General features: G+C 45.3%; 2 protein-coding genes across 10 annotated transcripts in view; both read right to left on the bottom strand.

Moving 5' to 3' along the window:
* The window catches only part of ADHFE1 (alcohol dehydrogenase iron containing 1), a 36,273-nt gene extending 32,702 nt beyond the window's left edge, over positions 1-3,571 (bottom strand). For 4 of the 9 annotated variants that reach the window (XR_010159257.1, XR_010159258.1, XR_001720226.3 and 1 more), the window contains exon 1: positions 3,463-3,571. Coding sequence is in view for 3 of the 9 variants with exons in the window: in XM_063816342.1 (XP_063672412.1) it covers positions 3,463-3,521 (59 nt within the window). In the remaining 6 variants the exon portion in view is untranslated. Of the gene's footprint in view, positions 1-3,146; positions 3,235-3,462 lie in introns of those variants that run through there. The other 5 variants (XM_016959531.4, XM_016959535.3, XM_016959536.3 and 2 more) reach the window with 5 other exon arrangements.
* A 1,100-nt stretch (positions 3,572-4,671) lies between these two features.
* RRS1 (ribosome biogenesis regulator 1 homolog) lies at positions 4,672-7,204 on the bottom strand. Its single transcript, XM_016959530.4, has one exon. The coding sequence runs from the start codon at positions 6,908-6,910 to the stop codon at positions 5,813-5,815; it is 1,098 nt and encodes a 365-aa protein (XP_016815019.1). The 5' UTR covers positions 6,911-7,204; the 3' UTR covers positions 4,672-5,812.
* Between the last annotated feature and the right edge of the window lie 7,481 nt (positions 7,205-14,685).

Below are 14,685 nucleotides of genomic sequence, written 5' to 3'. Positions count from 1 at the left end.
TCGAACCCAGGAGGTGGAGGTTGCAGTGAGCCGAGATCACACCACTGTACTCCAGCCTGGGCGACAGAGCGAGACTCCATCTCAAAAAAAAAAAAAAAAAAAAAAAAAAAAAAAGAATCTTGCTAGGTGTTGTGGCGCATACCTATAATCCTAGCACTTTGGGAGGCCGAGATGGGAAGACTGCTTGAGGCCCGGAGTTCAAGAACAGCTGGGGCAACATAGTGAGACTCCATCTCTACAAAAAATAAAATCAGCTGTGCATGATGTTGTGCACTGTAGTCCCAGCTACTTGGGACGCTAAGGTGGGAGTATCTTTGAGGAGGCCAGAAATTCGAGATTGCAGTGAGCCGTGATCACATCACTGCACTCTAGCCTAAGTGACAGCAAGACTCTGTCTCAAAAAAAAAAAAAAAAAAAAAAAAAAAAAAAAATCTTGAAATGAGGAGATTATCCTGGATGATCTGTGTGGGCCCTAAATGCAATCACTCATAGCCTTATAAAAGGGAGGCAGAGGGAGATTTGACCCAAAAGACAGAAATGTGAGCACTGAAGCAAGATGAATGCCAGCTGTGAAGATGGAGGAAGGGGCCACAAGCTAAGGAACCGAAGGTAGAGCTCTAGAAGCTGGAAAAAAGCAAGTAAGTGGATTCTGCAGCACCTCTGAGCCTTACTCAAGAGGGAGTGTGGCCCTGCTCACACCTTGGCTTCAGCCTAGTAAAACTCATTTCAGACTTTTGACCTCTGGAACTGTTAAGAAGACAAATGTGTGTTAAGCCACCAGGTTCATGGTAGTTTGTTACAACAGCTGTAGGAAACGAACATAGTGAGGGCTGCTCTGAACACCTCAAAAATTGCATCCCTTCCTTCAACATCCCAGCCTCCTTTATGTTCTCTGTAATAACTTTCAACAGCTAATGTACTCTCAATTTTACTAACTAGTTTGTCATCTATCCCCTGTGCCCCATGCATGGTGTGGTTAGGTTGTTTTGTTCCCTGCTGTACCCCAGAGATAACACAGTCAAAGCAGGGCTGCATTGCACATCTTTTTTTTTTTTTTTTGAGACACAGTCTTGCTCTGTAGCCCAGGCTGGAGTGAAGTGGCCTGATCTCTGCTCACTGCAAACTATGCCTCCCAGGTTCAAGTGATTCTCCTGCCTCAGCCTCCTGAGTAGCTAGGACTATGGGCACCCACCACCCTGTGCAGGGCTGCACATCTGGAGACAGAATGTGACCCTTGCCCTCCAGGGCCTTCCCACAACCTCTCTGGCCAGTGCACGCCTTGCCTCTGTCTCCTTCAGTGCTGGTTCTTTCCCCTCCATTCAGTTGTCAGCGCAGCTGCTCTATGGAATGTGTTGGGCAGAAGCCCAGAGTGCATGCTCTGTCCAATAGAAATGGCCACACATCACCCCGTGCCCTAGCCCACTTTGCCCAAATGAAACATGTGCCCAATGATGCCATTTTCCAATTTTCCAAGATTTTCACTGGAAATCTCCCACTTTTAAAATGTTTACCCTATTAGAATAATAAGCATGTGCAGAAGAAAGCACCATCTTGCTACTCCTGCTGTGGCAGTGCTGCTCCCCAGGAATTCACCCTCAGCTGTTTCCTTCTAGGTTAGAGTTTTGTTAAGGCTTCAACTGTCCTCCATACGCATGGATGGATGTGTTCCCAGCTCACTCTTGAGCCCCAGAACAATACATTCAATCACCTACTGGGGTCTCCATCTGAATGTACCAGAAGCATGCTCAACTCAAAATGCCCTAGACTGAAGTTGCCATTTTCCTCCTAACACTAACTCTCCTACAATCCCTGCCTTGGTAAATGAGCCCACTGTTTACTTGATGCCCAAGCCAGAAATCTCAACTCTTCACTATTCAGATACAAAATCCTGTGGATTCTAACCAACCTCTCAGCATTTCTATCTACCCAAGGAACTGCCTCTCCGTGCATGAAGCCATTATCTTCAGGCTGGAGCAGGACAATGACCTCTAGTCCTTCCTCTTCACTCCACATTTCCACCAGAATGTGCTAACACAGTTCTGACTATGCCATACTCCCTTTTCATGCAACCATTCCAAAAACATATGCTGTGTGTGACACTGATTCCATGGGATATAAATGGTGTTGTGTGACAAAGAGTTCTATGATGACACAGGTTTACAACCAAAAATTTGAACACAGCTTTAGTATTTTTTGTAGCTTCTTGGAGCCCTGCACGTCTAATGTATATTTTGATTCTCCAAGAGGGCAATACAGCAGTAAGGAGCTTCTCAAACTTATTTGGCCATGTAATTCTTTTGTCCTGGGACATTTTAAGGTATCAGTGTTTAATGGTGAGAAATATTATTCAATGGCTTTCCATTATCTACAGCACACAATTCAAATTCCTTACTACAGGCCTGAGAACAAGGACTGTGAAGCCAGAGTATCTGGGTTCAAATTATGACTGTGCCATTTGCTTAGCTGTGTGACACTGGACAAATTCTTCTCCATGCCTTTATTTCCGTATCTATGAGGATGACAATACCGTGTGTCATAGGGTCAGTGAAAGGATTAGAGTTACTAGTATACTGATAGTCCATTCAAAGTGTGTAAGACACTGCCGGGCTCATGGTATTAGCTATATTCTTATTCATGGTCTTTTATCAGCCGTCTTCTCCATCTTTACCTCCTCTTATAAAGGTAGGTCTACTTGTCTTTTGTGTCCTGGGACTGCATCTCCATCGCTGGTGTTGCTCTTCTCTCTGCCTGACGTTCCTCTCCAGTCCCTCGCCTTTCCTCCTACTGATCTGCACCTGTGAGCTCAAACTTTTCCACGTTTCCCAAGCAGACTTGTGCACTTGCACAGTCAGCAAGTATTTATCAGGTGACCAGGATGTACCTCACATTTCTGCTGGGAGGCAGGCGTGTCATGACATTGAATACCCTGACTCCCTGTACATGCCAGGAAGTGTGACTCTGCGACTTCTCACATCCATCCTTCCCTTCTACACCCAGTCTGCTATAGCCGGTTTTAGCCTCGTCCCCTCATCCCATTCCCCACTAGACCTCAAACTGCTCCAGAGCCTTTCATCTTTGTATCCCCAGAACCTAGAATAGTTTTTGGCACATAATATATGCCCAATAAATATGTGTCAATTGCATACATGAATTTGTCTTGGCCACCGTGCCAAGCTCTCCACTGCCTGCTACGATGTGGGACCAGGTCCTCTCTGGGCCTCAGTTTCCTTAACGGTAGACAAGCAGAGTAAAGGCTGCCTCACTGCGCCCTGCGAGGCTGCATCGCGCACTCTGTGACCTCGCTGTTCCGCCTGGCGCGCGGTGGGAGCTCAGGGCGGTATCCAAATTCTCCGAATTCTTGAAAGTAAGCGGAGAACACTGCGCAGGATCCGAGCGGGTCACACCCAGGGGGCTGCGTGGGCATCCTGCGGTCCCCTGCCCGCCCGCCGGCCCCGCACTCACGCTGCGCGTTGCAGTTGCCTCAGCAAGTACGCGACCCGGGCCCGGGCAGCAGCGGCCATGGCGCTTGGAGTCCTCTTCCCTCCTCGGGTCCCTACACCGCCCCCTCCGCCGGCCAATCACGGAGGCTGCCCGCCTCCCGCCCCTCGGCCGCGCCGGCCCACCCGCTCCGCGGGGTCACCTGTCTAAGCCTCAACCCAGTCGGGCTCAGGGCCATTTTCCCACGGAGTAAGAACCAGAACCCCAGCTGCCCCAGCGGCGCTCGCACCATCCACCCTTGAAATTGCCGTAGAAGGAAACTGCTCCGTAGGCCCCGGGTCCTGCCTTAAATCTCTTTACTTATCAACTCTATTTTCACATGTTGAGGACTTGGGGGAAGGAAGAGGAACAGGGATATTCTTTTCCCACTGTTAATCCTTTAAAATGTTACTTTCCCTTCTAAGAGTATTTTAAGTGATCAAGACCCTGCCTTTAAACTGTTTTAACAGTAAACAAGAACCTAGCAGAGCCCGAGGGTTTTTGTTAAATACTGTGTGAATGGCTTTGCTTTTGATGAAAGCAAAATCAATAGTTAAAACTCATACATCAATAGTTAAAACTTGCCATGATCAGACTATGCTCCGGGAGGGCTTGGCTGTGCCATATCTGCCATGTCCCAGTGGAAAAGCTGATTAATATAAAGCTCAACTTTATCAGAAAGTATCCAAAGACAGTAACAACTAAACATTTGCATTTTTAGTAATCTGTTATTATGAAATCTGAATCCTTTATGGGAAATATTTTTACAGAAATGAATTTACTGAGATCAAACTGGAAAAGATTGATGGACAGGAAGACCAAGGACAGCTATATAAACATTTCACCTCCTAATCAAACCAGCTCAGGCCAACTTGACAAATGAATCAAAAAATAATAATGTTCTATGAGAACACATGTACACAGGGAGGGGAACAACACACATTGGGGCCTGGGGGCAGGGGATAGAAGGGGGCAGAGGGACTTAATACTCAGGTGATGGGTTGATAGGTGCAGCAAGCCACCATAGCACACGTTTACCTATGTAACAAACGTGCACATCCTGCACATCTACTCTGGAACTTAAAAAAAGATAATAATGTCCTAATTAAGGATCTTATGGGTCTGTTTCTTTCTTCCCCAAACAAAACTATACCTGACGTCAAGCTTAAAAACAAACACACACACACAAACAACTGGGGATATAAACGTAGAGAAAGATTTAAGTGTTTTCTGGATTAATGAGGATTATTACCATTAGTCAAAGAAGCCCAAATTGATCATTTACAGGAAATCCATGTGTTCAGTGTTGAAAGGCATAAAATATTTTTAAAAAACAGACATCAGTTTTACTACTTTGAATATTATATTTGATACCAAAAGAAGTATAAGTTTAAAAGTTGTATCACTGAAACCATTATAATTGAACTTTTTTTTTTTTTTTTTTTTTTTTTGAGATGGACCCTTCCTCTGTTGCCCAGGCTGGAGTGGAGTGCAGTGGCATGATCTGGGCTCACTGCAACCTCCGCATCCCAGGTTCAAACGATACTCCTGCCTCAGCCTCCCAAGTAGCTGGGACTACAGGTACCAGCCACCATGTCTGGCTAATTTTTTTATTTTTAGTAGAGATGGGGTTTCACTGTGTTGGCCAGGCTGGTCGCGAACTCCTGACCTCAGGTGATCCGCCCGCCCCGGCCTCCCAAAGTACTGGGACTATACAGGAGTGAGCCACTGCGCACGGCCTGCTTTGTGTTTTTCAGAAAGTAAACAAAAATAATCTGTACCAGGTATCCAGGTAACTGGCTTCAAGTACAATTTCTACCCAGTAGTCAGAAAGTTAAAAGTCACACTAGATAAGACATCTTTCTTACTTAATCTTTAAAACAGTCACTTGCCTATTCAATTCTGAAACTGTTTTCTTTCCCTCCCCCGCACTCCCGCTCTGATACACAAACTTGTTGTAAAAATAATGCAGAAACATATACGTCAATCTAAGTCTCTGAAATATGGCCAACTCTACCTCACCGTATATCCAACATTAAAAAGAAAAAAAAAAGGCTGTTTAAGAATAGAACTCATTCCCGGTTTCCACCAAATTATTTCCCTAATTCTTAAATCCTCAAATAAGTTCTTAATCTCCAAAGTCTCGGTTGTGGGAAAAACATTAATTTGTGCAGTCCAACACTTACATACTTTCTTGAGGGAAGGGCAATCCTGCCCCTTTAAACTCAATGAAGGCAGCGGCCAGGTCTTTCTGAGTCCCCGTACAATTGCCTAGAACTTAACATTTAGTATTCATAGTCCTTGGTTTACAGACGGGTCCGACAGTTAGAAACTATTACTTCCTCCTCTTTCCTCCTGGGCGCTGTCCTCCTTTTCTCTTGCCACCCAAGCCGGGCGGCCCAGAATTCATTTTGCCTCCCAAGCCCCCTTTCCTCTTCCCTCCCTGGCTGGGCGGGCCCCCTTTCCTCTTGCCCCCAGGCCCCTGCCGGCCTCCCTTTCTCTTGCCCTTCTGGCTCATTTTCCTCCTCTTGGCGGCCTCCTCCTGGTCCTCCTCCCTCATCTGCTTATTGGTGGCCCTCGTCACATCCAGCTGAGGCTTCTTGCTGTTCATGACACGAAGCAGCTCCAACTGGTTCTTTTTCTCGGCTGCAAAGTCCCCGAAAAGGGGTTGAAACTTCCTTTTCTTGCCGGAGCCCCGGGGCGCCTTCTCCTTGGGGAGGCGCTCCTGATAGCGCCCCACAGAGGCGGTGGAGACCTTGGCCACTTGCATGGCGCGGCCCAGCTCCTCCTTACTCTGGTGTCCGGTAGGGTGCAAGCCGGCCGCGCTGGGCAGCTGCATCTTGTGCGCGCGGGCCAGGTTACGCAGCCGGTTCAGCTCGTTCTTGGCCACCCGTTCCTTCTTGGCCTGAATCCGCTTGGCGAACTGGTCCTCCAAGGGGTCGGCATTGCCGGGCACCTCAATCAGCCATTCTTTGGTGTCGTCCCGGGCGCGCTGGTAGCCCCAGCGCCGCCGCCACTGGCTACTCACCTCGTCCCACACCAGGTTGGTCTTCTTCTTGGGACGGATGCCCTTGAGGCGCGCGAACTGCTGCCAGCGTGTAAGTGGCCGCGGTCGGGGCAGAGGCTTCTCTCGCGGCAGGCGTGTGGTGGGCTCCGGCAGCCGCGCCACTATCGCCTCTTCCACGCGCTCCGTGGGCAGCTGCCACAGCTGGTTGATGAGCAGTTGCGTGTTGTCCCGCGCCAGGGCCCGTAGCTCGGCCTCCGGCGTGGGTCCGGCGCACCGCAGCCGGGTCGGGGGGTTCCGGTCCGACGCCAGCAGGTTGCCCAGGTCAAACTGCAGCTCCAGCTCCTTGTGCACCGTGATGCGTTGCAACTTCTCTGCCTCGTCCTGCTCTGCCTTTGCGAGCAGCTCCTCCACGCTCTGGCCCTCCATGGCTCCGGCTCGGCTCACTCGCTTTGGGGCTGCAGCTGAAGTTACTTTTCCTACAGTGGCGGCCCAAACTCCGGCAGCATAACCACGTGCAGATGCCGGGATGCCCAATCCGGAAAAGAAAGGTTCGCTTCCGGAGCGCCCGGAAGCGGCTCGCAATCCGGGCGACCAGAGGAAAGGCCGGCAGAGGGCGGTATGGAGAGATGATGGGATTAGAAGCGGGACCTTTAGGCTGGCGCCAGATAGAGGCGGAGCTGGCCCGAGCAGGCCGCACGGCTAGTTCCAGAGCAGGATTGGGACTACGATTCCCAGGATGCAGCGGGGCGGGAGGCGGTCTAGAGGGCGGTCCAGGGACAGCTCGGGGGGCCGCCTAGGGGGCGGTCCAGGGGGCGGTCCGGGGACAGTCTCGCAGGCGGTCTAGAGAGGGCGGTCCCGGGGGGCGGTCTTGGGCGGGGGGCAGTTCAGGGAGTGGTCTTAGGATGGTGGTCCGGGGACAGTCTTGGGGCTCAATCCGGAGGGGCGGGCCGGAGGGTTTGTCCAGGGGCGCGGTCCGGGACCGGGGCGGGTACAAATTCCTGGGACTGCCTGTGGTGTGGGGTTCCAATCAAGTGCGTGTTACAATTTCAGTGTAAATCCGTTGTGAAGATGTTTAGACAATCACCCTTCTTAGGGCCAAATAGTTTCACTGGAGTCATAATCGGCTTTCAGGGTTCCTAGTTGTGGCCCGAGAAAGATGACATCCCAAAGATACACATAGAGCTAATTGTAGAAGATTCGTTTTGTTTTGGGAGTCACTGGCAATGAAGCCACCCCGAGTGGGCGCGGGTGTGCACCGACCCTAGTGAGCTAGCTGACTTGGAGCTCCGGGATTCTGCAGTTACAGAACCTAGTCTAGTTCAATTAATCTAGTACAATGCTGAAACTAAGCCATGCTCTGCAGTTACACTGCCTGGGTTCCAATCCTGACTGTGCCACTGTTGTTCCTTCAGCAATTTTACTTGTTGAGGACATTTTAAGGCCTGCGAGATAATGATAATAATACTTCCTAGGGTGGTTATAAGATAAATGAGTTAATATCGTCCAAGGGAGGGTTAAACGAGGGCCTGGAGCGTATGAGTACTCAGTACAAATTAGCCAAATACCGATTATTATTTCATTTTCATAGGCTCTGGGAGGTAAGTGCTACATGGTGTTAAGTATGAGTCAAACGGCCTGCAATCAGGTATCAGGTCACCATTACTTGGAGAGAATGTTTGATCTAAGCCTTATTTATAAATTGACAAACATAAAACATTAGTTTCTGCTACATGGTAAGAACTCAGTATGTGTTAGCTATTAGTATTAACTATGTTATTAATTATTGTATTAACTATATTATTTTCACAGATGAAACAAGGAGGGCTCAGAGAGGTGAAATGACTTATCTAAAGTTATGCAGTTAGGGAATATAAGAACAAGAGATATCTTAACTCTGGTTTTAAGTCTGTAGATCTATTCTCTGCAATGTCGTCCAAGCTCTTGATACTCATTAAAGTGTGGTCTGCATACCAGCAGCATAATATCCCCTGGGAGCTTGTTGGAAATGCAGAACGTCAGGCCTCACTCTAGATGTAATTTATCAGAACCTTTATTTTAATAAGATCTGTAGGTGACTAGGATGTACATTTGAGTATCAGAGGCACTGTTGATTGCGTGGTTTACAGGGTTTATCTTCCTTTCACTGGGGGCCAGGTTTATCCTAGAGGGGGTTATGCTGGAGAATTAACCAATGAAATTAACTTAATAGCAATTAGCAAATAGACTCAGTTTAGTTTCAGCATTGTGCTAGCCTTTCTCATCCAGAAGCATTTTAGAATTTGCTGTTTTTTTTTTTTTCCCTTGAACCTACTTTAACATTCAGCATCAAGGCTTTAACATCAGTCATCCCATGTAGCCAAGGCTAGGTCAAAGACCATATTAGCTAACTGCCTTGAGCCTTAAACCTTTGGGATTTGCCATAGGAGAGAGTTGAGTGTATTGATATGACTGCTATGGGCTTGGCTTGGTTTCTCATTCATTCATTCACTTGACAAACATTTAATTGAATGGCTACCATGTGCCAGACACTAGGTGCAAAGATAACTGAGACCTTATGGAATACTGGGGAAGAAAGGTAAAAAGAAATTGACTATATAATGTAACGTCATTGGACCTTTAATAGGAAGTACCAGTTATGTAGGAGTTAGCTTCTCTGTCAATCTTCTGAATTGGGAAAAAAAGAGCATAGGTTGACAAGTGTTAAATGGTATGATCTGGATCATACAGGTCAGCTCTTAATTGAACTCTGTTTTATGTTCAGTTTTTTTTTTTTTTTTTTTAGACAGGGTCTCACTTTGTCACCCAGGCCGGAGTGCAGTGGCACGATCTTGGCTCACTGCAGCCTCAACCTCCTGGGTTCAAGTGGACCTCCTGCTTCAGCCCCCTAAGTAGCTGGGACTACAGGCACGTGCCACTACACCTGGCTGTTTGTGTGCATGTGTGTGTGTGTATTTTTTGTAGAGCCAGGTTTTGCCATGTAACCCAGGCTGGTCTCAAACTCCTGAGCTCAAGTGATCCACCTACCTTGGCCTTTCAAAGTGGTAGGATTACAGGCGTGAACGACCGTGCCCAGCCATATTCAGTGGTTTTTTATAGTCTAAACTGATTTTAATTTCCTTGAAGACTAGAGACTGATTTTTACTTCCACATAGTGCTGGGCACATATTAGGCATTCAATAAAATGATTGTTTAAAAGCATAAGCATTATAGGGTTATCTAATTAAAGGTTATTACTATTGATTGTGTTAGATTCAAGGTGAGCAAAAACAGTAAGATTGGGATTTCGGGCTTAAAAAAAATCTTACTGAGGTAAGTGGGTAAGTTGTGGTCTCCAGGTTGCATTTGTATCATTCTTATTTTAGGCAAGACTATACAGTGTCCAGAGAAAGCAGGCTCTGGCCAGGCGTGGTGGCTCACACCTGTAATCTCAGAACATTGGGAGGCCAAGGCGGGAAGATCCCTTGAGACCAGGAGTTTGAGACCATCGTGAATAAGATGGTGAGACCCTGTCTCTACAAAAAGTAAAAAAATTAGTTGGCTGTAGTGGCATGCGTTTGCAGTCCCAGCTACTCAGGAGGCCGAGGAAGGCTCCCTTGAGCCCAGGAGTTTGAAGTTACACTGAGCTGTGATGGTGCCACTGCGCTGCAGCCTGGGCAACAGAGCGTCTCCTGATTCTGAAATAAATAAATAAAAACCTCCTTCATTAAAAAAAGAAAAAGGAGGCCCACCAGAGATGTATAAATATATATGAATATATATTAATAGTACAGCAAATGGTGGTATATATTGTCTTTTTCTTTTGTTGGTTTCCCTTCTTCCTTATATCCCGTAAATACAGAGAGATCCTAAGTTTGGTCATCAGATCCCACTTTTTCTCTCTATGTGCTCCCTGTGACATGTCATCCACTTGCATGGTGCCAGCTACCACTTTTGTGCAGCTGGTTCTTACAGGTACATTTTTCTTTCTTTTTCAGAGCTCTAGGATTTAATCTTCAACTACCTACTGGGCTTTTCCGCCATATTCTAAACTCAATATGGCTAAAACGACATAACACATCATCATCTCCCAGATTTGCTTCTCCTTCATCCGTCCGTCCGTCCGTCCGTCCGTCCGTCCGTCCATCCATCCATCCATCCATCCATCCATCCATCCCTCCCCTCTTATTCTCCCAGGAAATGTTTATAGAAGGCCTTTGATGCCTGAGGCACTATGCCGGCATTGAGTTGATGTTATCATCATTCTAGTCTAGAGCTTGGGCTTGAAACTATGACATCATCCTTGACTTTTCTCTTCCTATCTCCAAATCCAATCAATGTAAAAGTCTTGTTTGGCTTATCTCTATATTGTACCTTTTCCATTCCCACTGCCATGACCTTGCCACTATTTTCCTAGACTGGATCTCTTTCATCTGCTTCTCCATATTCTTTCTCCACTCTGTCCCTGGCTTCCAACTGGGTTTGGCCAGCAGGGGCAGTGACAGAAGATCAGAAGGCATGAAGAGAGTGAGGGCACGTATGCAGATTGCCATCAAAAGTCCATCAAAAGGCCACAGCTCCCATCAGGTAGCCCTGTCCATGCAGCCATCTTCCTCCTGCTCCTCTAGCTGCTCCCTTGGTTGCTGCAGGCCTAGGAGTGATTATAGTTCTCTGCTAATGCAGCACTACCGTTATTGTCAGTTTCCTTAAACTGCCCACATCTCTGCAAGTATTCTTTGTTTATCTTTCTTAAATTACCCAGCTTGACCACTGCCTGTTTGCTGCCCTGACTGATATCCTGGGAACCATCCTAGGAGCATCCCAACATTTCCTGCTTCCATACTCTTTTCAGGGCAGTCCTGAAGCTTTACCTTTTGTGCATCTGGCCAAATCACTCTTCTCAAAGACTCTCCTTTCTCCTTAATGAAATAATGACTATTCTTGGTCTTGGATGTTTATGATCTGGCCCCAAGCAACTTTTTTTGTAGTCACATGTCATGATAGTCCTCCTTATGCTTGTTTTCCAAGTATTTCTTTCCCACGCTTATTTTCTATCTTAGCTCTCTCTAGAGCCTTAAGAACATTCCTCAAGAAAGGGAAAAGTGAGGTGAGGTGCAGGGCAGAAAAAGCAGCAATTATTGTAAAGTGAACCTGGAAGGGAGAGTTTTTCCCAAAGCAGGAATAAGAAGGTTAAAGCCATGAAAGCAATACCTTTCATGTTCCCTCAAAACATAACTACTTTGGTCAGTAAAACATTTTTGTAAGAAATTTCCTTTTCATTCTTTGATGCCACATTAACTTGGATTTACTTTCTAAATGTCTGTTTTTTCTGTTGCCTCTTTTTGGTAGCGGAAATTGTTAGGGATGATTCAACCATTCTTTAATCCTGCTGTGAACATAGTTTATAAAAGTATTTTTGTCTAGGAAATTCAATGTGCCAGTAATTTGATAAAATAGGAGAAAAGGGCCCTTGAAATGCTTACGTTATTTCCACATGGCTCATTTTTACTGATTTGTGATTTTAATTTGGAAGTACTTAAAGGAAAAAAATTTCTTAATCATAGACAAAACTTGTATTTATGTATTTCAGTCTTAGTGAGAAACCTGTACTAAAAGTTTATTATTTTATTTTAAAGAGGAACAAAGAAGATACAGCATTTTGTGTAGTTAATGTAGAAGCAGATAGAAAAACGATGAAATATTGTACATTCACCTATAAAGAACATTGGATTTTAGGATAGTAAAATTGATGGTAGACTTTTGGAACTGATTTAAGTTGTTTTGGTCTCTGTTGCAGGGTGAAAATGCTGTGATACCTTTCCTCAGCCCTCAAAAGGGTCATGGCTGCCGGGAGTGGTGGCTCATGCCTATGATCCCAGCACTTTGGGAGGCCGAGGTGGGCAGATCACCTGAGGTCAGGAGTTTGAGACCAGCCTGGCTAACATGGCAAAACCCTTTCTCTACTAAAAATACAAAAATTAGCCAGTCGTGGTGGCGGGCGCCTGTAATCCCAGCTACTTAGGAAACTGAGGCAGGAGAATCGCTTGAACCTGGGAGGTTGGAGGTTGCAGTGAGCCGAGATTGGGCCACTGCACTCCAGCCTGGCCAATGGAGCATTTCAAAAAAAAAAGAAAGAAAGAAAGAAAAAGGAGGGGGGTTGTCATGGTTGACACTCCTATAATGAAAGACAGGTTAACAAGACAAAAGCACGGCAAATTTATTCAGTCAGAATTTTGCGTGACACGGAAGCCTTCACAATGAAGACTCAAAGACCCAAGGGAAAACTGTCCGTTTTTATGCTTAGATTCAATGAAGAGTGGACAACCATGTAAAAATGGGATTGGACAAAAAGGAAATAATCTAATGTAATAGATTGAAGGGGAACAACCCAGCAAGGCCTGTCTATTTGGATTCTTCTTGGCCTCTCTGTTTGGCATTCCTTCCTCCCTGGTATAGAGCAGGACCCCTTCTGGAATAAGGGTTTTATGATCTACTATCGGACAAGGTAGACCAGAGAATTTCTTTATGGCCAGCTCATATGCAGAAAGGCAATGGAAGTTGAGAGAAATATGTTTAGTTTCTATGACCCACTGTGGGGCAGAGGAATTCTGATTTCTATGGCCTGCCTTAGGGTAGAAGGGGGACCAGGAGACAGGAGGGCAGGAGAAGCCCAGAGAGAGACTTTGTTTCTAGGGTCCTTCCAGTATCCTTCGGCTCAAAGTACTCAGCATACCAAAGCACCTTACTTTGGGGCATTGTTTTTCTGAGCTCCAACGCTGTAAAAGACACAATGGTTTTTATTTTCCAAAAATTGCTAGATGCAGTTTTTTTGCATTTGCCACAATCTTATTACCGCCTGTAAGTAAGCACCACTAGCTGATAGTTTTTATTCATAAAACATCATCATTGTATCCTAAGAGAATGAGATTGGTATTGGTCTTTAGATTTTACTTCTATAAGCAGATCAGCTACATGGATGAAAGATTGATATAAAATGGAAAGCTGAATTTCCAGAATTTTAGGGATATTTGCACTCAAAGAATCTAATAACAGAATATTTAGATCTGCTTATTAATCTATCATTTTAATTACATTTTAATTTATGAATTTAAAGTTACGATAAGTAAAAAATCCTTTTGGGTTTTTATTAATCAGTAACACCTGAACAGTTTTTGTAAATTGCTTTAGAGTAGATTTACTCCAGACGAGGCAGCTGAGTCCGGAATACCTTTCCCCTAAGGAAAGCAACCTTGTTGCCATGCAGCCTTCAATTTGCCTTTGTAGTCATAGACCATGTATGAAATATCAATCCTTTCTAAATGAAGTGACTGCCAATCAAATCTTTCTTTTAAACTTCCCACTAGAGCAATATTAAGAATACACAGGGAAGTTATGAAGTTGTGATTATGCCTAATAAACACAAATTCCTGGCCCTTCTTAACCATGAATTATTTCTAAACATTATCAACCCATTATTTTTTAGAACACATCCATGAAAAGTGAAAACAATGGATAGAAAAACCAAAACTCTGACCACATATGTGGTCAGTTCTGTAGCCTACACTTTTCCTTTTTGAAGTGTTTTTATTTGCCAAAAGAAGACAGCAAAGGAAAGAACCTCTTAGTGGCAAGTAGGTGTCACTGTGTACTTGTCAGCCACTGAGAGTGCACCAGTCTTGTCAGCTCCCTGGGCCGCTTGGGGATGCAGAAGATCCAGTTGCTTGTAGCGTAGGTGCTTTCCCCCAGGCCTAAATAGGACTTATTTAGAATGTATAAATAATGTTCCTGGCATTTCCTAATGTTTATTTGCCTTGCCTCATTATCCAAAATACTGTGAATTTTTAGCTGAGGAAGCTGACTTCTTATGGTGTATCCTGGATTTTCTTCCCTGGAAAGCCTGTGAATTTCAAAGGAAACAAAGTTTAGGTCTCAGGCTTCCCCTTATTTATCTTGAGAATGAAGGGTTTTGAAGAGGTGGCCTTTACAGTTCATCTCTATGATCCTTTTCTTTTGTTTCAAACCTACATACTTCAGGTGCTCCAATGTTGTTTTCTTATAAAGTGCTTTCTTTCCTAGTTGTTGATTAAAGTTTTTTCCAGTATATCTCATTTTACAAACCTCCCCCTCTTTCTGAGTCATTTATCTCATTTCCTAGGCTGATTGTATGATTTCACTTAGTGAAACAGCTTCCTGTGTGCACAAGGAGTCTGTGACTATACAGATGT

The sequence above is a fragment of the Pan troglodytes genome, chromosome 7, assembly GCF_028858775.2.
Source record: "Pan troglodytes isolate AG18354 chromosome 7, NHGRI_mPanTro3-v2.0_pri, whole genome shotgun sequence".
NCBI lineage: Eukaryota > Metazoa > Chordata > Mammalia > Primates > Hominidae > Pan > Pan troglodytes.
The sequence above is the reverse complement of the archived record's forward strand: the minus strand, read 5'-3'. Positions and strand labels throughout refer to the sequence as shown.